The 24,449-nt window shown below is 42.6% G+C and overlaps 1 protein-coding gene across 1 annotated transcript in view; it reads left to right on the top strand.

Annotated features, from left to right (window-relative positions):
* LOC115113151 (girdin-like) overlaps positions 1-24,449 on the top strand; it is an 86,747-nt gene that overhangs the window by 30,995 nt on the left and 31,303 nt on the right. The window contains 5 exon segments of the mRNA XM_065012774.1: positions 5,218-5,287; positions 13,341-13,399; positions 14,656-14,739; positions 15,026-15,166; positions 16,786-16,955. Of these exon segments, the coding sequence (XP_064868846.1) occupies positions 5,218-5,287; positions 13,341-13,399; positions 14,656-14,739; positions 15,026-15,166; positions 16,786-16,955 (524 nt within the window).

The raw sequence follows: 24,449 nt of genomic DNA, 5'->3' as shown, positions 1-24,449 counted from the left end.
ACTTGAACCGGGGGTCCAAAGCGGTGCTCTTGTGTAAGAAGTCTTGGACACCAGGGTCAGCATATCTATGCTCCAGGTTAACTCTGATAGCAGTCTTGACGTCCCTTACAGTGAGTTCATCTTCATCAGATGCCACCATTGATTTCAGGATCATTGTTTACATAGGACCATGGAAACTGATGGGATGCTCTCAGTGCATCTCAGTGTTGTGACTGTTTTTTGAGAGGTTTGCACACTTTGATAACTTCCTCTGCTAGTCTTATGTCATTTTCAGACCGTCACAATATCTTTTGACATTCTTCCTCACAGCTTGAAACCGCAACTTTCTGCTCAAGGTATCTCTCAACCATGTCATGGCTTGAATTCCATCTAGCAGGGACATCTTGGATTAGTTTGTTGTTTGGCAGCTCCAGCATCTCCTGTTTTGTCTTGAAAACATGTGCAGGAGTTGTGCTTTTATCAAAGAAGGATTCCGCCTTCCTGATCTTTGCTAGGAGACGAGAGGTTGGATTCACTGACATTGCTTTTTGAGATGCTATATTAAGGATGCTTTGCTCACATATCTGTGGCCCCAATCCAGCTAGTGCAACTGCTTTTACAATATTTATAGCGTTGTCAGTGGTCACAGGAATCGTTACATTATCCCCCTCCAATTTCCACAAGGCAACTACTACCCTTAGCTCTTACCCCAAGTTTACACTGGTGTGACTACTCTCAAGGGGATGTCCAGGTTTTCTTAACAGCTTTTACCCCCAAGCCATAAGACTCCTGAACAGCTAACCAAATGGCTTCTGCGTTGACTGTTATTTTATTGTTGCGCTATAATTATATATATATATATTTATTTTTTTCATTTGTATTTTTGTTTACTTCAGTTTATTTAGTAAATACTTAACACGTATTAGTAAACATTTCATTGTATTCAGCGTATGTGACAAATAACATGTATTTGGTAGTTATCCAAGGCTATAGTTGCTGTCTTGGGATCTGACTCAGCAGTCAGCACCTTATGCCACAAAATGATTGTGGTGGGATAGCATTTGATGGCAAATCACATGTTATTCTATTCGATCTATTCTATTCTGGAAGCATGGGGGAAAAAATGTGAAGGTACTCCCTTCCTGTGGTGTTAGCCATATAATCATCCATCCACCCTTCACCAGCATAGCAGCAGTACAGGGTGGAGCAGCAGCTTGACACTCATCCTGACTGACACACAAAACCATGGCAACCGTGTAAAATTCTCACTTTGTAACCCCTGGAAACGAATGACCTTGAGCCCTCCGTCCCCTGGCGCTCGTTAGTGTGACCGGCATCTACCACACGTCTGGGGTTAGGGGTGCTGTGGATAGGGAGAGTGTGTCTGGTGGCTGAAGCATCAGTATTTTGTCCACTCTTGTCTGTTTTTCCTCGTGCCATGTTATACATATCATATAGGGCTACAACTGTAAATCTCGCTCAAAAGACGAGCCTATTATTGACCAGATGTGACCAATGGACAAAATCATTTCCACCTTGGGCCTCACGAGTGGCACAGTGTTCTAAGGCAGTCCTAGCGGCGTCTCTACAGATCCGGGTCCGATCCCGGAATGTGTCGCAGTAGGCTGCGACTGGGAGGCGGCGCACAGCTGGCCCTGCGTCTTCTGGGTTTGTGGATGGTTTGGCCGGCTTGGATGTCCTTGTTCCATCGCACTTTAGCATTGTTCTTACCTTGAATGCCGAGAGTGTGCAAATCTGTCATCAAGGGGTGACTATTTGAAGAATCTCTAATATATAAAATATATTTTGATTTGTTTAACATTTTTTTTTTGTTTACTACATGATTCCATATGTTTTATTTCATAGTTTTGCTTAAACTATTATTCTACAATGTAAAAAATTAAGAAAAAGCCTGGACTGAGTAGGTCTCCAAACTTTTGACTGGTAGTGTATGTGTGTGAAATGTCAGAATAAAGTGACTTACATTCTTAAAATAAAGTAGTGATCCTAACGTAAGACAGGGAATTTTTACTAGGATTGAATGTCCGGAATTGTGAAACTGAGTTTAAATGTATTTGGTTAAGGTGTATGTAAACTTCCGACTTCAACTGTATATATATATATATATATATATATATATATATATACAGTGGGGCAAAAAAGGGCAAGGGCATTGAAGATGAAATGTGGCTGGGTCTTTCAGCATGACAATGATTCCAAACTCACTGCCCAGACAACGGAGTGGCTTCGTAAGAAGCATTTCAAGGTCTTGGAGTGGCCTAGCCAGTCTCCAGATCTCAACCCCATAGAAAATCTTTGGAGGGAGATGAAAGTCCGTGTTGCCCAGCAACAGCCCCAAAACATCACTGCTCTAGAGGAGATCTGCATGGAGGAATGGGCCAAAATACCAGCAACAGTGTGTGAAAACCTTGTGAAGACTTACAGAAAACGTTTGACCTCTGTCATTGCCAACAAAGGGTATGTAACAAAGTATTGAGAAACTTTTGTTATTGACCAAATATTTATTTTCCACCATAATTTGCAAATACATTCATTAAAAATCCTACAATGTGATTTTCTGGATTTTTTTTCTTCTCATTTTCTGTCATAGTTGAAGTGTACCTATGATGAAAATTACAGGCCTATCGTCTTTTTAAGTGGGAGAACTTGCACAATTGGTGGCTGACTAAATACTTTTTTGCCCCACTGTACATACATTCTCACACACACACACACAGATATGCATATATACACTCTCGCTCGCTCCACCGGTCAAAAGTTTTAAAACACCTACTCATTCAAGAATTGTTTTATTTTATTTTTGCTCGCTGGACAAATGACAAGGTCAGGCCACCGCCCCACATACTTTAATGGTTACTTTGGGTTGGAGTTCTTTGGCTGAAGTCCCGAGGCTTTAATTACTATTCATTATGCTTACACCGTAAGCAAGTTCATTATCCAAGGTGGCCAGTCAGTCTGGCAGTCTGTTAGAGATTACACAGGCCCTAGATCAGCACTGCCCACGCGTCTTATTCCAGTCCCACCAGTTCAACAGACTTCTTCACTACTGATTACACAGGCCCTAGATCAGCACTGCCCACGCGTCTCATTCCAGTCCCACCAGTTCAACAGACTTCTTCACTACTGATTACACAGGCCCTAGATCAGCACTGCCCACGCGTCTCATTCCAGTCCCACCAGTTCAACAGACTTCTTCACTACTGATTACACAGGCCCTAGATCAGCACTGCCCACGCGTCTCATTCCAGTCCCACCAGTTCAACAGACTTCTTCACTACTGATTACACAGGCCCTAGATCAGCACTGCCCACACGTCTCATTCCAGTCCCACCAGTTCAACAGACTTCTTCACTACTGAATCAATAGTTAAAGCTGTTTCATGGAAGGTCTCCCTCATTTAGTGAGTACTTGGCTTTTTACATAATAGATGAAGACGTGTATGTGTGTGTGGACAGAGGTGTTATGCCCGTAGGGGGCACAGGGGCACGTGCCGCCTCGGACAAACAAAAATGTTTGTTGTTTCTCTGTAATACTACTAGCCACCTAGCTAAAGCCAACTTTATAACATTGCTAACTCGGATAGGTTCCCAACCTCGACTAATTACCAAGAAGCCATTTCAGGCTATCAATCAAGTTTGAGTAGCTAGGTTTGTAGACTTAACTAAATGTACTGAATAGGACTCACATTTAAAAAAAATATTTTACCCAGATTTGAGCAGAGATGGAGAAGCATATTTAGTTTATTTAAAAATATATATATTTTAAAAGAACCACTAGTCTGGAGGATTTAGACTGCGAGGGATACACGTGGGCCCCGACAGAGAGCATTGCGGCGTGGTCTGCATTTTTCAGGCTGCGGTTGGGAGCAGGCGGTCAGATCAGATGCAAGTTGTCCTGCTCCTTAAAGGTAGGCTATAAAATGTAGCTCAAGAGAAAGTGCAAGTGTTCACTCTGTTCTCTTCAAACTACATCTAGCCTGTTGGTTGATATAGCCCAGGAATACCTACCGATAGCCTAATTATAATGGGCCCAGTGAGAATCTCTGGGAATTTAACCTATTCTTAGGTTATTTTTGTGCATTTTGATATTGACTATAGGGTGCAATGTTGCTGCGACCTTGGCTGTCAAGTGAGCTTTGTCGTCACATAGTTCTAAAATAACATAGCGAGACTGCAGTTGAGTTCCAGACCATTTCTTGCGGTAGCAGGTGGGAGTCGGACACAGACAGCAGGTGTCGACGGGGGCAGGCGGGAGCGAGATGAATAAATCAGTGTAAACCCGCACAGACCTCTAATACAGAAAGCTGAAGAGGTATGCTTAGAAGTACAGAACATTTTACATCGAATGTAAGCATAATGATTATGGCTCTCGATTGCAGGGACGGTTTCGGGTGTTTGAAAAATGCTAAATTCACCAACTTCGGGGAATGGCAGTCTAGCTCTCCTCCAACCCCCCCCCCCCCCCCCCCCCCCCAGCCATCCTCACGTACTTTGTACCCCCTCAGATCGTTAGGGTGCATGTCACCCCTATGCGTGGAGAATTGACCAGTCGGCATGACTGGCTGCCTGTCAGAGTACCAGCAGTAGCATGGTGGTGTAGTACTGAACTAGGAGGAGCAGGAGATGAGCAGCTTTAGTTGTCTAGTCAGCTGACGACAGCTTTTGCGCTGTGTGTGTGTTTGTACTCCTATGTGCTCATTTCACATATGTATGTGAGCTTTAAGTGTGGGCATCCTGTTTTCATGATGGGAAAAAAAATCAAATTTGAATACCTGTGTAGTGAAAGGGGGATTTGAGATTTACAACCTACAGAAAGACCAAGGTCACCATTGTCACATGACAGCCAAGAGCACAGTCGGCACATAGACACAGGACGTGTGACATCATCAAAAGATGCTATATGAGACTTCTGCTTTGTCCATTGTTGGACAAATTGATACTCTTTTATATAACATCCCCATTGGGCTTCCCTCTGCCTGTACGGTCTCTGTACACGGCCTGCCTGAAACTCTCTAGTCTAGCCTATAGCTATCGCGTTGGGAGGGGGGGTTCAGGCATGAATCTGCAGTGATCCTTTAAAGATTCCTTCTCCATGAAGTCACTACTGATTCTGATGTTCAGTGAACAATATGCACACTTGTCAGGATGAATGAAATCCTGTGAACATCTGTAATAACTGATACTGTAATAATAAGTATTTGATGTTTTGTTCTTCCAGGAGACCCTCCAGCAGCTGGTGGCGATGCCTCTCCCCAACGTGCTGGTGCTGGGCAGGAACCCTCTCAGTGGTACGTCCTTCATCTGACTGACCTGCCAACAATGCAAACTGTTACACACTGTTACATGTCATGGCTGATCAGTGTGTAATACACTGTTACACTGGGATATGATATGCTTTTTAAACCCTTTATAACTTCATTATTATGCAACGTACGTGTAGGTTGTTTGCATTTCACATTCCCCTTTTATCTTGAAATCAGTTTTCCTTGTGTGTAGCTTTGATTTCCCCCGGCTAGAATTAGTCTTGGTTCTCTCAATATTGGCTGGTGAAATAAAATGAAGATCAAACCAGCCATTGATTGTATTGTCAAAATACGGTGATTTGGGAAACACTATGCTGGTTTATTGAATCTTGAATTGTTCTGCTACTGTGAAACTTAGCTAGTATCTGCGTCTAGAGTGAAGACCTAGACAACACAGCCATGAAATTCAATACTCCTATGTGCAAAGTATTATCAGACCAACTCAAAGTCCTGAACCAAAACATGTGGCATTCCAGTCTCTTTCCAATGACCTTTGACCCTGGTGGTGTGCAGCGGTGCTGGTATCTGGAGCCATCTGAAAGTGATTGACCATGTGGCTTTTATTATGCAGTCATTAAGGCTCAATGGGGTATGGGCCTATTATCAGTACTATGGGAATCCACCCCAGGCTCTGATTATTAACCCACTCTGTGCTCAACACCACAAAACCCCACTCCTCTGAGCCCACTAACTAACTCATCTGGTCCCCCACCCCAGACTGTCTGACTTCCACACTGAATATCACTTCGACTCAAAATGGAAAGCACTTTGACCAGCTAGAACATAATGTGCTCTTAAAGGCTCATCTCCTGTTCAATGTGGACAGTCATGCCCTGTCTGTGTCTTTCTAGTGAAACTACTTTTCCTTGGGTGCAACGATCAAGCCTTTATTTCAGAGACTGGACACGGTTGTCCGTTGCCTGTCACGTGGAGAGCAGTTTCTACCTACTTTTTATTGCTGACATTGTACGATTCTATTGTGGTCGTTTAGATGCCAGAGGAGTGTCTCTTTTCAGGAACAATGGCAACCGTATGGAGATATGTGCTCGCCAGGAGGAGAGGTGGAGGCAGGGCAGAGTGGCAGTCATCAGCAAAGCTGTGTGGGGTTGTGGGAAGGTCAGGAAACCTGAAGTCACATTTAAAAACCTGAAGATGGTTAGAGCACCTGGGGCCTCATTTATAACCATTACATAAATTGAACACTAAATATATGTGTGCGCCATTTCTGAAAAGACTGCAAAAATATTGAGATTGATACACTTGGTGCACGCCATACATGCGTTTATAAATCATACCTGCCGTAAAAGAAAGTGCAAGCGTGAACAAGCATTATAACTGCATCTGAAAAATGCCCATCGTTCACCTTTTATGGGGACAATAACACCCTTATTTGCTGTATGGTTTGGAAGTATTGGAATTAGACCAAGACGGTATCTAAAGGAAAATGTAATGGCAAACTTGATCAAATGTCAAGTGACATTTGCTTTATCTGACTGTTTCTGAAGGTCAAAAACAATAGCAAATTGTTGTGGACCAGTAAACAGATCGTTTGAATGCAATCATGTTTTGCTTTCACTTTTTCCCGAACCTAAATATTCTGCACTGCCCACACATTCTGAAACATTGTCTACTCTGGGGGGGGGAAAATAAACAACAGTAGACCTACGTACAGTGGTAGCCTACACATTTCAACGCAAAATATTAACATCATGTTCACCTGTTAATCTTATGAACTATGCTCCCTGTCGGATGCAAAGAGCAAAAACTTGAAATGACAGAAGTCTATCTAATAGGCCCAATTTAAATGAGATGTGCATGGTAATTTGTTGTGTAGCCACGTCGGGAATATGAGCTCCACTGTCTCAGCACAAGGATACTACTTTTGCCTGCAATGTAATACCTCAACCAATAGAAACTGCGTACACGTGGTCTAAAGTTTGCGGCAGGATAAGCACATTCTCACTTCAAGCTCAGTTTTTATAAATGGCAAGTTTTGCGTGATCTGGGCACACGCATATGCACAAAATATGCTATGTTTATAAATGAGGCCCTTGGGGAAATAAGTGATTTATAAAATCAGTTTCAGTCGGAAGTGAAATTAGCAAACGTGTGGTATTTTATCAGAGGAAACATGAGTTGTCCCTGACTCACGTTATAGACATATATAATGAATAACAATTATTGGGCCAATTGACAAAATACACTGACTGTACAAAACATTAGTAACACCTGCTCTTTCCATGACATAGACTGACCAGGTGAAAGCTATGATATGATCCCTTATTGATGTCACTTGTTAAAGAAAGGTTTTTAAGCCTTGAGTCAATTGAGACATGGATTGTGTATGTGTGCCTTTCAGAGGGTGAATTGGCAAGACAAAAGATTCAAGTGCCTTTGAATGGGGTGTGGTAGTAGGTGCTGGGCGCACTGGTTTGAGTGTGTCAAGAACTGTGACGCTGCTGGGTTTTTCACCTGTATGCCCCAGCGTCACTGAGGCCTTGTGCCCCTGCTCCCTGGTAGGACCCCCCCCCCAGGTTCCTGTGAACAATGGCTGGGCAGGAAGGGTTGCAGCAATGAGGGGTAAGTCACTGTCTGTGCGCCCCTGTGAGTTTCCTGCCAGGAAGAGCGGAGTGTAGCGACCGAGGGAAGGAGCCACACTAGGCGCATACAGCACTATCATAACAAAGCCTGCAGAGCCAGGGCTTCTGAAGGGAAATTTCCATCTATTTTAAACCACCCCCTCTCTCCTCTTGCTCTCTTTCTCATTCTCTCGCCACATCTTGCTCTCTCCCCCATCTCTCTCTTTCTCTCGCATGCTCGCTCGCCATGCTTGGTTCAGTCAGCTTCTTAAATTATTCATCCAGCGCCTGCCTGCTCCTTTATCTTCAGCGCTCAAGAAGATTTGCCTTTCTAAATCACTGTACAGGCTTCTGTGTGTGTATGAATCCTTCTTAAGGCTTTCAGTTTGAAGAAAAAGCATTTAGAAGGCATTCGCAACAGCTGGTCTTGTGTACTCAGAATAGAATCCAGAACGGACTACTCTCATATTCCCTAAAGGACCACACACACCACACAGATTGTCGATCTGCCGCTTGTTCGGTGTGGTGTGTTAGAGACCACCCGCTGATGGACATCCCGACTGCCAACATTTTTGCGCAATTCTACATGAAGAATGGTTGGCAAATTATGGCCTGCAATCTGTTCAGAGGTGCTAAGTACTCTTGGCCGACAAAAGCTAGTGTATGTCCTAGCCTTTATAGATGTTGTTTAGCTTCGATGGGTCTCAACATTTTCTAATCGTCGTCCGTTCCGTCCATATCCTATCTATCAGAATATTATCTTGAGTTATTCATTGCGACCTTAACACTTTTTTATATGAATAGACTTGGGCATTTTGACATGTCCCTCTGTCACTGTCTAGGAAGATCTTTAACCCCAACATTTCTCCAAGTTTTCACACCTAGTTATTTTGTTACTTTGACAGTCATTTCTGAATATTATTTTGTGTGATTAATGATTTTTAATTTCAAGGTCAACCCTGTTACTTAACTCTTGTTTTAATATGGTGAATCCCCCCCCCCCCTAAAGAAACATTGAACATCATACTGTAAGGTTGTGAATATAGGCCAGTAGTTATTTTTCTTACTGATGGTGCTTCAGTCTGGGCCACAAACATTGTTAGTTTAGCTGAGACCTGTGTTTTGATCCTCTGGATGTCCTGTGTGGACATCTGTAAGGATTCCAGATGGCATAGGAGGAATCTGGTCTTCAAGGATGTTGTCATTAGGATGAGTGAAACACTGATGTCACTATAAGTTGTTTATTAGCCACAGATATAAGCCAGCTCAGCGGAAGTGTTACAGGTCATAATTTTTATCATGGCTTTTATAATCAGTTGACTTGACACTATAGCAGTACATTTAACACCAAATGCCCCTTAGAAGCATTATTGCGTTGTATACAGTGCATTTAGAAAGTATTCAGACCACTTGACTTCTTCCACCATGTTATGTTATAGTCTTATTCTAAAATTAATTCAATTGTCCCCCCCCTCATCAATTTACACACACTGCCCCATAATGACCAAGCAAAACTGAAATATCACAATTACATACGTACACAGACCCTTTACTCAGTACTTTGTTGAAGCACCTTTTGGCAGTGATTACAGCCTCAAGTCTTCTTGGCTATGACACTACCGTACAAGCTTTGCACACCTGTATTTGGGGAGTTTCTTCCATTCTTCTCTGGAGATCCTCTCGAGCTCTGTCAGGTTGGATGGGATGTGTCGCTGCAGAGATGTCTCTCCAGAGATGTTAGATCGGGTTTAAGTCCGGGCTCTGGCTGGGCCATTCAAGGACAGACTTGTCCCGAAGCCACTCCTGCATTGTCTTGGCTGTGTGCCTAGGGTCGTTGTCCTGTTGGTAGGTGAACCTTCGCCCCAGTCTGAGGTCCTGAGCTCTCTGGAGCAGGTTTTCATCAAGAATCTCTCTGTAGTGCGCTCCATTTATCTTTCCTTCGATCCTGCAGCTGAAACATATTCCCCCAGCATGCTGCTGCCACCACCATGCTTCACCATAGGGATGGTGCCAGGTTTCCTCCAGACGTGAATCTTGGCATTCAGGCCAAAGAGTTCAATCTTGGTTTCATCAGACCAGAGAATCTTGTTTCTCATGGTCTGGGATAGAGGTCGACCGATTGATCGGAATTGCTGATTAATTAGGGCTGATTTCAAGTTCTCATAACAATCAGTAATCTGCATTTTTGGACACCGATTGTGGCTGATTTTTAAAATAAAAAATAGAAATGTAGTATTTTTCTTTTCTTTTACACCTTTATTTAACTAGGCAAATCAGTTAAGAACACCTTATTTTCAATGACGGCCTAGGAACGGTGGGTTAACTGCCTCGTTCAGGGGCAGAACGACAGATTTTTACCTTGTCAGCTCGGGGATTCGATCTTGCAATCTTCTGGTTACTAGTCCAACGCTCTAACCACCTGCCTTACATTGCACTCCGTGAGGAGACTGCGTGGCAGGCTGACTACCTGTTACTCGAGTGCAGCAAGAAGCCAAGGTAAGTTGCTAGCTAGCATTAAACTTTTTTTTTATTTTTTAAATCAGTCGTAACATAATCACTAGTAAACTATACATGGTTGATGATATTACTAGTTTATCTAGCGTGTCCTGCGTTGCATATAATCGATGCTGTGCCTGTTAATTTCTCATCGAATCACAGCCTACTTCACCAAACGGGTGGTGATTTAACAAGCTCATTTGCGAAAAAGCACTGTCGTTGCACCAATGTGTACCTAACCATAAACATCAATGCCTTTAAAAAAAAATCTATACACAAGTATATATTTTTAAACCTGCATATTTAGTTAAGATTTCCTGCTAACATGACTTTCTTTTAACTAGGGAAAATGTGTCACTTCTCTTGCATTCTGTGCAAGCAGAGTCGGGGTATATGCAGCAGTTTGGGCTGCCTGGCTCATTGCGAACTGTGTGAAGACCATTTATTCCTAACAAAGCTTGTAATTAATTTGCCAGAATTGTACATAATTATGACATAACATTGAAGGTTGTACAATGTAACAGCAATATTTAGACTTAGGGATGTCACCCGTTAGGTAAAATACGGAACGGTTCCGTATTTCACTGAAAGAATAAACATTTTGGTTTCGAAATGATCGTTTCTATTTTACCATATTAATGACCTAAGGCTCGTTTTTCTGTGTGTTATTAAGTTAATAAAGGTTCAATTAAAAAATAAAAGTATTGAGCTGTTTATGACTTCAAGCCTATCAACTCCCGAGATTAGGCTCGTGTAACCGATGTGAAATGGTTAGCGTTGTGCGCGCTAATAGCGTTTCAATCGGTGACGGCACTCGCTCTGAGACCTTGAAGTAGTTGTTCCCCTTGCTCTGCCATTTGTGGAGCAATGGATAACGATGCTTCAAGTGTGGCTGTTTTTGACGTGTTCCTGGTTCGAGCCCAGGTAGGGGCGAGGAGAGGGACGGAAGCTATACTGCTATACTGTTACACTGGCAACACTAAAGTGCCTATAAGAACATCCAATAGTCAAAGGTATATGAAATACAAATGGTATAGAGAGAAATAGTCCTATTATTCCTATAATAACCTCAACCTAAAACTTCTTACCAGGGAATATTGAAGACTCATGTTAAAAGGAACCACCAGCTTTCATATGTTCTCATGTTCTGAGCAAGGAACTTAAACGTTAGCTTTCTTACATGGCACATATTGCACTTTTACTTCTCCAACACTTTGTTTTAGCATTATTTAAACCAAACCATTATTTATTTGAGGCTAAATTGGTTTTATTGATGTATTATATTAAGTTAAAATAAGTGTTCATTCAGTATTGTTGTAATTGTCATTATTACAAATAAATACATAGAATTTGTCCGATTTAAATCGGTATCGGCTTTTTTTGGTTCTCAAATAATCGGTCGATCTCTAGTCTGGGAGTCTTTGGGTTCCTTTTGGCAAACTCCAAGCGGACTGTCGTGCCATTTTACTTAGGAGTTGCTTCCGTCTGGCCACTCTACCATAAAGGTCTGATTGGAGTGCTGCAGAGATGGTTGTCCTTCTGGAAGGTTTATCCCATCTCCCCAGAGGAACTCTGGAGCTCTGTCAAAGTGACCATTGTGTTCTTGGTCACCTCCCCGACCAAGACCCTTCTCCCCGATTGCTCAATTTTGCCCCTGGCCAGCTCAAGGAAGAGTATTGTTGGTTCCAAACTTGTTCCATATAAGATTGATGGATGCCACTGGGTTCTTGGGGAACTTCAATATTGCAGACATTTTTTGTTACCTTTCCCCAGATCTGTACCTCGACACAATCCTGTCTCGGAGCTCAACGAACAATTCCTTCAACCTCATGGGTTGGTTTTTGCTCTGACATGCACTGTCAACTGTGGGACCTTATAGACAGGTGTGTGCCTTTCCAAATCATGTCAAATAATTTGAATTTACCAAAGGTGGACTCTAATCATGTTGTGGAAACATCTCAAGGATGATCAATGGAAACCGAATGCACCTGAGCTCAATTTCGATTCTAATAGTAAAGGGTCAGATTACTTATGTAAATTAGGTGTTTCTTTAAAAAAAAAATATGCATTTGCAAAAAAAATACTGTTTTTGCTTTGTCATTATGTGGTATTGTGTGTGGATTTGAGATGGGGAAAACAATTTGATCTATTTTAGAATGTGGCTGTAACATAATGTGGAAAAAGTCAAGTGTACTGAATACTTTCCGAATGCACTGGAGGCTACATCCAATAGTTCAACCTTCCAAACCCTCTACCTCTACTGTCACTACACACCCACATGGAGGAAACGAATGCACCATAACATACACTAAGAACAAAATATTGCCATTTGATATTATGGCTGTCCATGAAGATGTTGTACCTACTGGTGGGGATTTACAGTAGTTGTTATTGCTGTGTGGCCCTTTTTTTCTGAATAGACATGCCTTGTTGTCAAAGCCTGTTAGTAATCTGTGTTTATGTCCTTGGGGCTGATGAGCTGACTACACACACACACACACGCACAGGCAGGCAGACCCACCCACCAACCGGCTCATTATTTTACAATTCTACAGATTACCTCAACCTTGTTGAGCTTCCTAGCAGCTGTGTAATCATTTCCTCTACATGTGGCTTGGCATCATACCATACCTATCTGATTGGATGCTGAAAATTACAGTACAATCTTTTTGGTTAAGGACCTCACATTATAAGCATGCAATAGTAGGTTTGTATGTATGTAATAGGGTTACTTGAATGGCTCATCTCAGGATACTTACTACAGCCCTATCTGTGTGACCGGGCCGGGGGGGCAGATATCTTTTTTGCAAAATGATACAGCAAAAGCTTATGGAATTTGGTTGTGATTTATGAAATGAATTTGAAACGAGGCAAAATGCCAGGGACAAGAACTACAGTCAATGAAAATATGTATGGTAGTAAAATCAATGGTAGTAAAACACTATTTGACAATCTGTCTGCAGAGCAAGGTCTGGAGGAGATGAGGAAGCTGTTGTTGCTGTTGCTTGGCTGTGCTGTCCAGGTAAGTCCTACTGTACACTCATCATCTACTGTCAATAGTCTACCATTTACCATTTCCTGTAGGATTAACACTCACTCTTCTATTGATTTGAGTTGCTCTTACTCACTACTTCCTGACCATCAATAACCTTCGGCTCTATTGTTCAGACGAGTGTTCACACAACTACAGTTGTATGAGTAAAATGAGTCATTCTCACTCAGACTAGCATTCGCTTCCTCTTCCTCAGCAGAGTTGGCACTATGACAGGTGGTCTGTCTTCTGTCCTGGCAGCAGGCCAGAGAAGGGTCAGAGGGTGTGTCTGCTCAATGGGAGGCTCTGTATGCCCTGACCCGACCCTTGTCTCTGTCTTTGCCCTGTGCCTGGCTGGAGTAGCACTGATGATGCGTCATACTTAACCCCTGGCCAGAGAGACGCTAACCTCAGTCATTCTCGTTAACACTTAGCTCACTGTTTTAGGGAGTTCTGACCTAGGATACTTCTTCAAGGACTCCTGATAGGGAAATATGTGTGAAGTCAGTGTTGATTTAAATGTTGTTTTCTAGATCATAATTGTTAGGTGACACTGTTCTATTACAGGGTAACTTGATTTTTAGCTGAATTCCTGATGGTTTTAGTCTTGTTTGACCAAAAAATGAAAATCCCCCTTTTTTGTTTTGCAAAAAAACTTTGGTGGGGAAGTCAGTTGCGGGTCGGTTATGGCCTGCGGGCCACCTGTTGCTGACCCCTGATCTACATATTCCTTCACAGGCATTTTTCCTCAAAGCCAACCAATCAGAACCCAGGCCATTCTCTTGTTAAGACTATGTAATAATTCAATGCTGAAGCATTCAAAAATAAACTAATGGGACCGGCGCCATTGATAACTACTAGTGCCGTTGCTAACTAGTAAATCTAGTTCCATGAATTGTAAAGAGTTACGAGATATTAGAACCCTGTTGTCTTAACCTTGTAATCTTCAACCTCAACTTTAGCTAGCTGGCTAGACGTCTTTTTTTCTGGCATTCGTTTAAAATGCATTTTTCACCATCCTGATATCTGTTTCAGAATGCTTGCCTTCTGCCTAGGCAGCGTAGCTACAATATTTTAGCTGCTCCCTTGGTTGATTGAGTGGTAGAACCTCTGTATTGTGACGCTGGTGTCTTCATCTTCCCATCTTCAACCTAGCCTGTGTTTAGGAAGCTGACCTCGCAAAGACCTCTCTAATTCCACTCTCCAGACTGTCATCCAAACCCCAAACCGCCTCCTTTTGTTTGCAGTGTGAGAAGAAAGAAGAGTACATTGAGAGGATCCAGACGCTAGACTTTGACACAAAAGCTGCCATAGCATCTCACATCCAAGAGGTATGAGAGACCGATGTATAGATATATCTTTATATCTCATTTTGTGAAGGCATCCAGTTCAAACATAAACCCTTGCGTCTCGTGTGTCTGTTTTGGGCCAGCTTTTTGTAAAAGGAAACTTTAGTTATTGTAGGACGGATCTGTGAGCTTTTCAGCCACATTTATGTCACTGCCCTCAACAGCAGTTTGAGTCAAAGTAAATTAGTTTGCTTACCATTGCTTTCAACACATTTGTTCTGTGTATTGGCTGGCAGAGTGTGACTCCGCTAATGCTGTTGTTTTGAAGGTGACCCACAACCAGGAGAATGTTGTGGACCTACAGTGGCTGGAGGGGGGTGACCTGCCCCCAGAGGACCTGGACTCCTTCTCCAGGAACATGGCCTTCCATCTCAAACGCCTGGTGGACGAGAGAGACGACCAGCTGGAGGTACATGTCTGAAACCGGGCACATTGGTGCCTTTTTAACTCCACTCAAGTGGTTAGAGCGTTGGGCCAGTAACCAAAAGTTTGCTAGATCGAATCCCAGAGCCGACAAGGTAAAAATCAGTTAACCCATTGTTCCTAGGCCGTCATTGTAAATAAGAATTTGTTCTTAACTGACTTGCCTAGTTAAATAAAGGTAAAATAAAATGAATAAAATGTTGTCTCAATGAGTTAACGGCCTGTATAGAGTCTGTATGGTGCTATGGTGTCTGCATTTTTATGGCGTGTGCGTCAGTTTGTGTGTATGGTTGGGGTGTGTGTGAATTGAACCCAGAGCAGTCTGATTAAGGACAGCCCACCCGTACAGTTGCCAAAGCCTGGTAGAGCAGCAGTCCCAGCATCCTATGGGCTAGGGGGGCAGAGAGAAGGAGGTGGGATTATAAGGATCTCCACTGGAGGCTAGACACTCTTCATTAAAAGCCCATTTCATTGCGTAGCCACTGGGTTATGAACGGACGATGAGAGAGAGAGGAGGGATGATATGTTGTCACAGGCCATTTTAAACCAATGCCTTTTGCTACTATTATCTCCGAACCCAGCCTAATATACCCTTGTGTGCCGATACTTGAGCCTTAACTGCATTAGTACTGGGCTTTTCATTATGTTTGGGGTTTCCATTTAAGTGACTGATCCTGGTGGCTAGGTGCTGCTTCTCCTCCTTTGAGGTCCGTCCTAATCAGAGCCATCTCCCTAAGCTCACACCTCCCAGACTGAGCAGACAGAACAGCAGGAGAGCCTGACGCAATATAGGTACTACTGTTCAATAACAAGGCGTCACAGGAGACTATATATAGACTGCAATCCACACGGTCAGTATACTCAATCTTCAATACCCTGTCTGACAACTGCTTTGTCTTTCATTGTGATCAATGATCTAACACTGTTGAAAGCAATTTGATGAGAGCCTTGTTTTCACCCATCCAAATCTGTTAAGATTACTTGGGCTGGTCATTTCAAGTAAGTAAGGAGGGAGGGATACATGTGTTAAATATAGAAGATGAGTGTAGGATACATGATCAGGGTCCTGGTCTGTGAGTTGTCTACAGGGATGCAAGCTTGTTCCTTTTTGGCAATATTTGCCATTTTGATCTTAAATTATTGAGATCATTGAGGGGTGTGAAAAGAGCTTCTCTCTCTGTGTGATCACTAAATAATGGTGTATGTTTCTCATATTGAAATGATTGACTGAGCACAGAATGCATGCGTAACGCTTTGTATTCAGGATATTTCTGGGCAATTTTATTTTAGTGCCTTATTTTAAACAGGATGCATGTTTTGGAGTATTTGTATTCTGTACAGGCGCCCTTCTTTTCACTCTCTCAATTAGGTTAGTATTGTGGAGTAATTACAATGTTGATCCGTCCTCAGTTTGCCTCTAACCCTGTGTGGTATCACGATACTACTCTGTTTTATGAAACTTGGCCATCGTTAGTCATATTTTGGTGTAGTGACAACCCCACTCTGAAAATAGTCAGTTTACACAGAGAATGTTTTGTCAGCACCTTGGGCCTTCACCAGTTTGCATCCCTGGTCTAACTGTTATGGTGTTGCGTGTCCTTCCAGACCATTGTGGAGCTGACCCAGGAGAGGGACTGTGGACTGTACTCTCCTCCGCCCCTCTTTGCCCAGTCGCCCAACGACTCGCCTAGCTTGCGCCGCACAGAGAGCCGCCAGCACCTGTCTGTGGAGCTGGCCGACGCCAAGGCCAAGATCAGACGCCTGCGCCAGGAGCTGTAAGTACCCTCATTTGGCCTTTCTCCAGCTCCATTGGCAATTTTAAGTAAGTCTGTGGTAGACTGCAAACACTGTTGGACCTCCCAGGATCTCTTAACACATCATTGGTTCTCACAAGTTCTATAAGCTTTGTACAAGTATCCTAAGAGTATTGTTGGTGCCTCGTGTAGTCTAGCAGAGTGTCTCTAAATGTGACACTCTGCATTCATCTACTGCCGTCTCGTGACTGCCTAGTAATGGAAAACAACCCAGTACGGTGTGTCATTGGAGCTAGGAACCGTGACTCAGCTCTGTCTTTGAGTATCCCATTCTCTGTTCACCAGTTCATGGAGCACTCTAATACTGACCGGAGAGAACCGCAAAAGCAGGACGCTAATTACGGAACTTAAAGTTTTATGTCAGCGATATTGTTAAAGAAGAATACATTTCCTCTTGCCTCTCAGTAGGAAACAAATGGTTCTACACTACTGTTCTGATGCCGTAGTGCTAGACCTTCATTGTTGTCATAAATAATTGAACTTCCTCTTCAGAGTCCATTAACCCTGGGCAGAGACAAAGGCCAGTGGTCAGTTTATCAAAGGGAGGGGTTTTTACGAGAAGCATTCTCTGTTTCAGACGGAAGTGTTTTCTAGGATGCAAAAAATGAGGTGCTGACTCTGGAATCTCTTAAACAAGTCCATCATAACATTAAAGTGGTTTGTCCAGTGATACGGTTGGGGTTTTGTAATGCAGGCTTCTTAGTGCTGGGTCAAACCGGTTTTGAGGTACACTACATTAACAAAAGTATGTGGACACCTGCTCATCGACTTTCATTCCAAAATCATGGGCATATATATGGAGTTGGTCCTCTCCTTTGCTGCTATAACAGCCTCCACTCCTCTGGGAAGGCTTTCCACTAGATGTTGGAACATTGCTACGGGGACTTGATTCCATTCAGCCACGAGCATTAGTGAGGTTGGTCACTGATGTTTGGCGATTTTAGACCTGGCTCGCAGTTCCAATTCATCCCAAAGGTGTTTGATGGGGTTGAGGTCAGGGCTCTGTGCAGGCAAGTCAAGTTCTTCCACACTGATATCGACAAAACATTTCTGTGTGGACCTCAGTTTGTGCATGACGGCATTGTCATACCTTCCCCAAACTGTTGCACAGATTTGTCTAGAATTTCTTTGTATGCTGTAGCTTTAAGACTGCCCCTTCACTAGAACTAAGGGGCCACCAAACTTTACAGTTGCGACTATGAATTGGGGCAGGTCTTCGTCTGACATCCACCAAACCCAGATTTGTCCGTTGGACTGCCAGATGCTGAAGTATGATTCATCACTCCAGAGATCTTGTTTCCGCTGTGCTAGAGTCCAATGGTGGCGTGCTTTACACCACTCCAACACTTGGCATTGTGCATGGTGATCTTAGGCTTGTGTGCGGCTGCTTGGCCATGGAAACCCATTTTATGATGCTCCCGACAAACAGTTCTTGTGCTGACGTTGCTTCCAGGGGCAGTTTGGAACTCTGTAGTGAGGGTTGCAACAGAGGACAGACAATTTTTACACGCCTCAGCACTCAGCGGTCCCGTTCCGTGAGCTTGTGAGGTCTACCACTTTGCGGCTGAGCTGTTGTTGCTCCTAGATGTTTCTACTTCACAATAACAGTATGGCACAGTCATAGGATGCCACCCATCCAAATCAGTTTGTCAGATTTCTGCCATGCTAGAGCTGCCCCAGTCAACTGTAATGGATGGGTGGCATCCTATGACTGTGCCATGTTGAAAGTCACGGAGCTCTTCAGTAATGCCATTCTACTGCCAATGTTTGCCTATGGCGACTGTGTGCTCGATTTTATACACCTGTCAGCAACGGTCAAAAGTTTGGGGTCACTTAGAAATGTCCTTGTTTTTGAAGGAAAAAACACTTTAGTTTTTGTTCCATTTTAAAACAAGACACTAATGTACTTGTTCTCTTGCTCAGTTGTGCACAGGGGCCTCACACTCTTTCTATTCTGGTTAGAGCCAGTTTGCGCTGTTCTGTGAAGGGAGTAGTACACAGCGTTGTTCGAGATCTTCAGTTTCTTGGCAATTTCTCACATGGAATAAATAGCCTTCAAGTCTCAGAACAAGAATAGACTGACGAATTTCAGAAGAAAGTGCTTTGTTTCTGGCCATTTTGAGCCTGTGATCGAACCCACAAATGCTGATGCTCCAGATACTCAACTAGTCTAAAGAAGGCCAGTTGTATTGCTTCTTTAATTGGCACAACAGTTTTCAGCTGTGCTAACATAATTGCAAAAGGGTTTTCTAATGATCAATTAGCCTTTTAAAAATTTGCTTGGATTAGCTAACACAACGTGCCATTGGCACACAGGAGTGATGGTTGTTGATAATGGGCCTCTGTACACCTATTTGTATATATTCCATACAGAAATCCAGCTACAATAGTCATTTACAACATTAACAATGTCTACGCTGTATTTCTGATCAATTTGATGATATTTTAATGTACAAAAACAAGGACATTTCTTATTTTATTTATTTCACCTTTATTTAACCAGATAGGCTAGTTGAGAACAAGTTCTCATTTGCAACTGCGACCTGGCCAATATAAAGCATAGCAGTGTGAACAGACAACGTCACAGAGTTACACATGGAGTAAACAATAAACAAGTCAATAACATAGTAGAAAAAAATAATCTATATACATTGTGTGCAAAAGGTATGAGGTAGGCAGGCAATAAGGAGGTAGGCAATAAATAGGCCATAGGAGTGAATAATTACAATTTAGCAGATTAACACTGGAGTGATAAATTATCAGATGAACATGTGCAGGTAGAGATACTGGTGTGCAAAAGAGCAGAAAAATAAATAAAATAAAAACAGTATGGGGATGAGGTAGGTAAATTGGGTGGGCTATATACCGATGGACTATGTACAGCTGCAGCGATCGGTTAGCTGCTCAGATAGCAGATGTTTAAAGTTGGTTAGGGAGATATAAGTCTCCAACTAAGTGACTTTTGAACTGTAGTATGTATGTATATTTTTTATATATATATCACACACACACGCACGCACAATACCATTCAAAAGTTGGGACACCTACTCATTCATGAGTTGTCTTTATTTTTACTATTTTCTCTTTTATAGAATAATAGTTTAGACATCAAAACTATGAATAACATATAGAATCATGTAGTCACCAATAAAGCGTTAACCTCTCTGGAATATTTGGGACGGTAGCGTCCCACCACGCCAACAGCCAGTGAAAGTGCAGGGCGCCAAATTCAAAACAACAAAAATCTCATAATTGAAATTCCTCAAGCATACAAGTATTTCACACCATTTTAAAGATAAAATTCTCGTTAATCCAGCTACAGTGTCTGATTTCAAAAAAGCACCACAAATGATTGTTAGGTCACCAACAAGTCACAGAAAAACACAGCCATTTTTCCAGCCAAAGAGAGGAGTCACAAAAAGCAGAAATATAGATTAAATTAATCACTAACCTTTGATCTTCATCAGATGACACTCATAGGACTTCATGTTACACAATACATGTATGTTTTGTTCGATAAAGTGCATATTTATATTCAAAAATCTCATTTTACATTGGCGTGTAATGTTCAGTAGTTCCAAAACATGCGGTGATTTTGCAGAGAGCCACATCAATTCACAGAAATACTCATAATAAACATTGATAAAAGATACAGCTATTATACATGGAACTTAAGGTCAACTTCTCCTTAATGCAACCGCTGTGTCAGATTTTAAAAAATGTTTACGGAAAAAGCACACCGTGCAATTATCCGAGTACGGCGCTCAGAGACAGCCAAAGAGATCCCTCATGTTGTGTGGTCAACATTAGTCAGAAATAGCATTATAAATATTCACTTACCTTTGATCTTAATCCGAATGCACTCCCAGGAATCCCAGTTCCACAATAAATGTTTGATTTGTTTGATAAAGTTCATAATTTATGTCCAAATACCTTCCTTTGTTAGGGCGTTTGGTGAATAAATCCAAATGTGCGTGCAAGTCCAGACGAAAGGTCGGACGAAAAGTCCAAAAAGTTATATTACAGGTCGTAGAAACATGTCAAACGAAGTATAGAATCAATCTTTAGGATGTTTTTAACATATATCTTCAATAATGTTCCAACCGGAGAATTCCTTTGTCTGTAGAAAAGCAATAGAACGCAAGCTAAGTTCTGGTGTATCGCCAAACCATCTCAGTTGGTTTGAGGTTGGGTGTTTGTGGAGGCCAGGTCATCTGATGCAGCACTCCTACTTGGTCAAATAGCCCTTACACAGCCTGGAGCAGTTTTGGGTCATTGTCCTGTTGAACAACAAATGATAGTCCCACTAAGCGTCCACCAAATGGGATGGTGTATCGCTGCAGAATGCTGTGGAAACCATGCTGGTTAAGTGTGCCTTGAATTCAAAATAAAACACTGACATTGTCACCAGCAAAGAACCATCACAACTCCTCATCTGTTCTTCATACTTGTGGAGATCATTCATTCACCTACTCTGCATCTCACAAAGACATGGCAGATGGAACCAAAATTTAAAATTTGGACTCATCAGACCAAAGGACAGATTTCCACTGGTCTAATGTACATTGCTGGTGTTTCTTGGCCCAAGCAAGCTTCTTATTATTGGTGTCCTTTAGTAGTGGTTTCTTTGCAGCAATTCGACCATGAATGCCTGATTTCACAGTCTGCTCTGAACAGTTGATATTGATGTGTCTGTTACTTGAACTCTGTTACTTGAATGTGTCTGTTACTTGCAGCACACTTTATTTGGGCTGCAATTTCTGAGGTGCAGTAAACTCTAATGAACCTGTCCTCTGCAGCAGAAGTAACTCTGGGTCTTCATTTCCTGTGGTGGTTCTCATGAGAACCAGTTTCATCATAGCGCTTGATGGTTTTTGCAACTGCACTTAAAGAAACATTCAAAGTTCTTGAAATGTTCTGTATTGACTGACCTTCATGTTTTAAAGTAATGGACTGTGGTTTCTCTTTGCTTATTTGAGCTGTTCTTGCCTTAATATGGCCTTGGTCTTTTACCAAATAGGGCTGTCTTTTGTATACCACCCCTACCTTGTCACAACACAACTGATTTGCTCAAACACATTAAGAAGGAAAGAAATATTAACAAGGCACACCTATTACTTGAAATGCATTCCAGGTGACTACCTCATGAAGCTTGCTTGAGAGAATGCCAAGAGTGGGCAAAGCTGTCATCGAGGCAAAGGGTGGCTACTTTGAAGAATATCAAATATTAAATACATTTTGATTTGTTTAACACTTTTTTGTTTACTACATTATTCCATATGTGTTATTTCATAGTTTTGATGTCTTCACTATTATTCTACAATGTAGAAAATAGTACAAATAAGGAAACCCTTTCACTGGTACTGTATGTATGTGCTGTGTGTATCTTTTTTATGGTGATCATGATATCCAGAATATAAGAGTGACGCGGCAGACTACTTCTCTACAGGAGTGCGAGTGCATATACTGTAGTCTCGTGTATGTGTGTGGAGATGTTATTGCCGTAGATGGCCACAGACCCCTCCAGTCACCCAGGCCTGATGCTGGGTCAGATGTCTGAGGATTTGACCCAGATCCGATGATGCCGTGCAGAGGCATGTTCTTTTTTAAAATGTGTTTTTAACCTACTTACGCAGTTCCTATTGAATTCCACTTGCTTTCTTCCGATTTCTGGCCGTTGTTGACTCTGGCGCACCAACACTAGAGGGAAGGGGAGTTGGCCATTCTCCGCCAAAGGCATGCTTTAAAACACAAATAGAGATTCAGTTCTATTGATCCATTTGAGGGCACAGTAAAGTGACCATACATAGTAGAGAATGTCTTTAAAAAATATGGCTTAATAATCATGATTTTTTAAAAGCTTAAATATGAAACCTGGTGTTAAGAGGAATAGAATAGGAATAGATTGTGTAGAAATGGATTGATATAGCCCTTAAAGACCCAATCTCAATCCTGTCAGGTTCTGTGGAACTACAGTTAGGTGCATTTTCTATTGTGAATGTTAGACTGTAAAATGCAGGTAGACCATGGTACCATGGTTGTCACTGTGACTCAGCTGCTGCAGGCTCAGTGCTGTCACCCACAGTGGATGAGCAGCTTTCTGTTCGGCCTAGGCTGTCAACTACTCTCTTTGTTAGGGCCTTAATTAAACGTGGAATACAGTGAAAGGTGTGTTACTGCTGAGGCTGAATGTCTGATGACAGGATCTATGGTGGGATGAGATAAAAGGACTCCAAACACAAGAGGTACACACTTGGAGTGTGTGCTCACCAAAAGCAGCTGAAGCAACAGCAGCGTAACATGAGTTTTATTCCATGCTCGAAGCTAGCTTCTCAAGCCTCTGATTTCTACAAGCACATCACAGGAAGCATAGAACAGTGATGATAATTCCTACAAGCAGCCAAGCCAGTACAGATCACTAATCTAGCAGGCCATCATAAGTTCTGTTCAGTGGACCAATGAGACTGGGAAGCATCTCCACTCATCTGAAGAGTGTACAGGTCTCTTCAAAGCTTTGTGTGCCACATTCTTAATTCCTCACCGACCAGGAGCTTGCAGGACTGGCCTCCCTCAGCCTCATCAAGTCCCAACCTGTATTTTGGTTGCATTGCCTGTCTAATAACATCTTCCGTCAAGATAGAACTGCCAAAAGGGGAGGAGTTAGCCTGCAAAGTAATGTCATACTTTCCAGGTCCATACCCAAACAGTTCGAACTACTAATTTTGAAAATTACTCTCTCCAGAAATAAGTCTCTCACTGTTGCCGCCTGCTATCGACCACCCTCAGCTCCCAGCTGTGCCCTGGACACCATTTGTGAATTGATCGCCCCCCATCTAGCTTCAGAGTTTGTTCTGTTAGGTGACCTAAACTGGGATATGCTTAACACCCCGGCAGTCCTACAATCTAAGCTAGATGCCCTCAATCTCACTCAAATAATCAAGGAACCCACCAGGTACAACCCTAACTCTGTAAACAAGGGCACCCTCATAGACGTCATCCTGACCAACTGGCCCTCCAAATACACCTCCGCTGTCTTCAACCAGGATCTCAGCGATCACTGCCTCATTGCCTGTATCCGCCACGGAGCCGCAGTCAAACGACCACCCCTCATCACTGTCAAACGCTCCCTAAAACACTTCTGTGAGCAGGCCTTTCTAATCGACCTGGCCCGGGTATCCTGGAAGGACATTGACCTCATCCCGTCAGTTGAGGATGCCTGGTCATTCTTTAAAAGTAACTTCCTCACCATTTTAGATAAGCATGCTCCGTTCAAAAAATGCAGAACCAAGAACAGATACAGCCCTTGGTTCACTCCAGACCTGACTGCCCTCGACCAGCACAAAAACATCCTGTGGCGGACTGCAATAGCATTGAATAGTCCCCGTGATATGCAACTGTTCAGGGAAGTCAGGAACCAATACACGCAGTCAGTCAGGAAAGCTAAGGCCAGCTTCT

This window comes from Oncorhynchus nerka, linkage group LG28 (genome assembly GCF_034236695.1).
Source record: "Oncorhynchus nerka isolate Pitt River linkage group LG28, Oner_Uvic_2.0, whole genome shotgun sequence".
Lineage (NCBI taxonomy): Eukaryota > Metazoa > Chordata > Actinopteri > Salmoniformes > Salmonidae > Oncorhynchus > Oncorhynchus nerka.
This window is presented reverse-complemented; position numbering and strand designations above follow the sequence as displayed.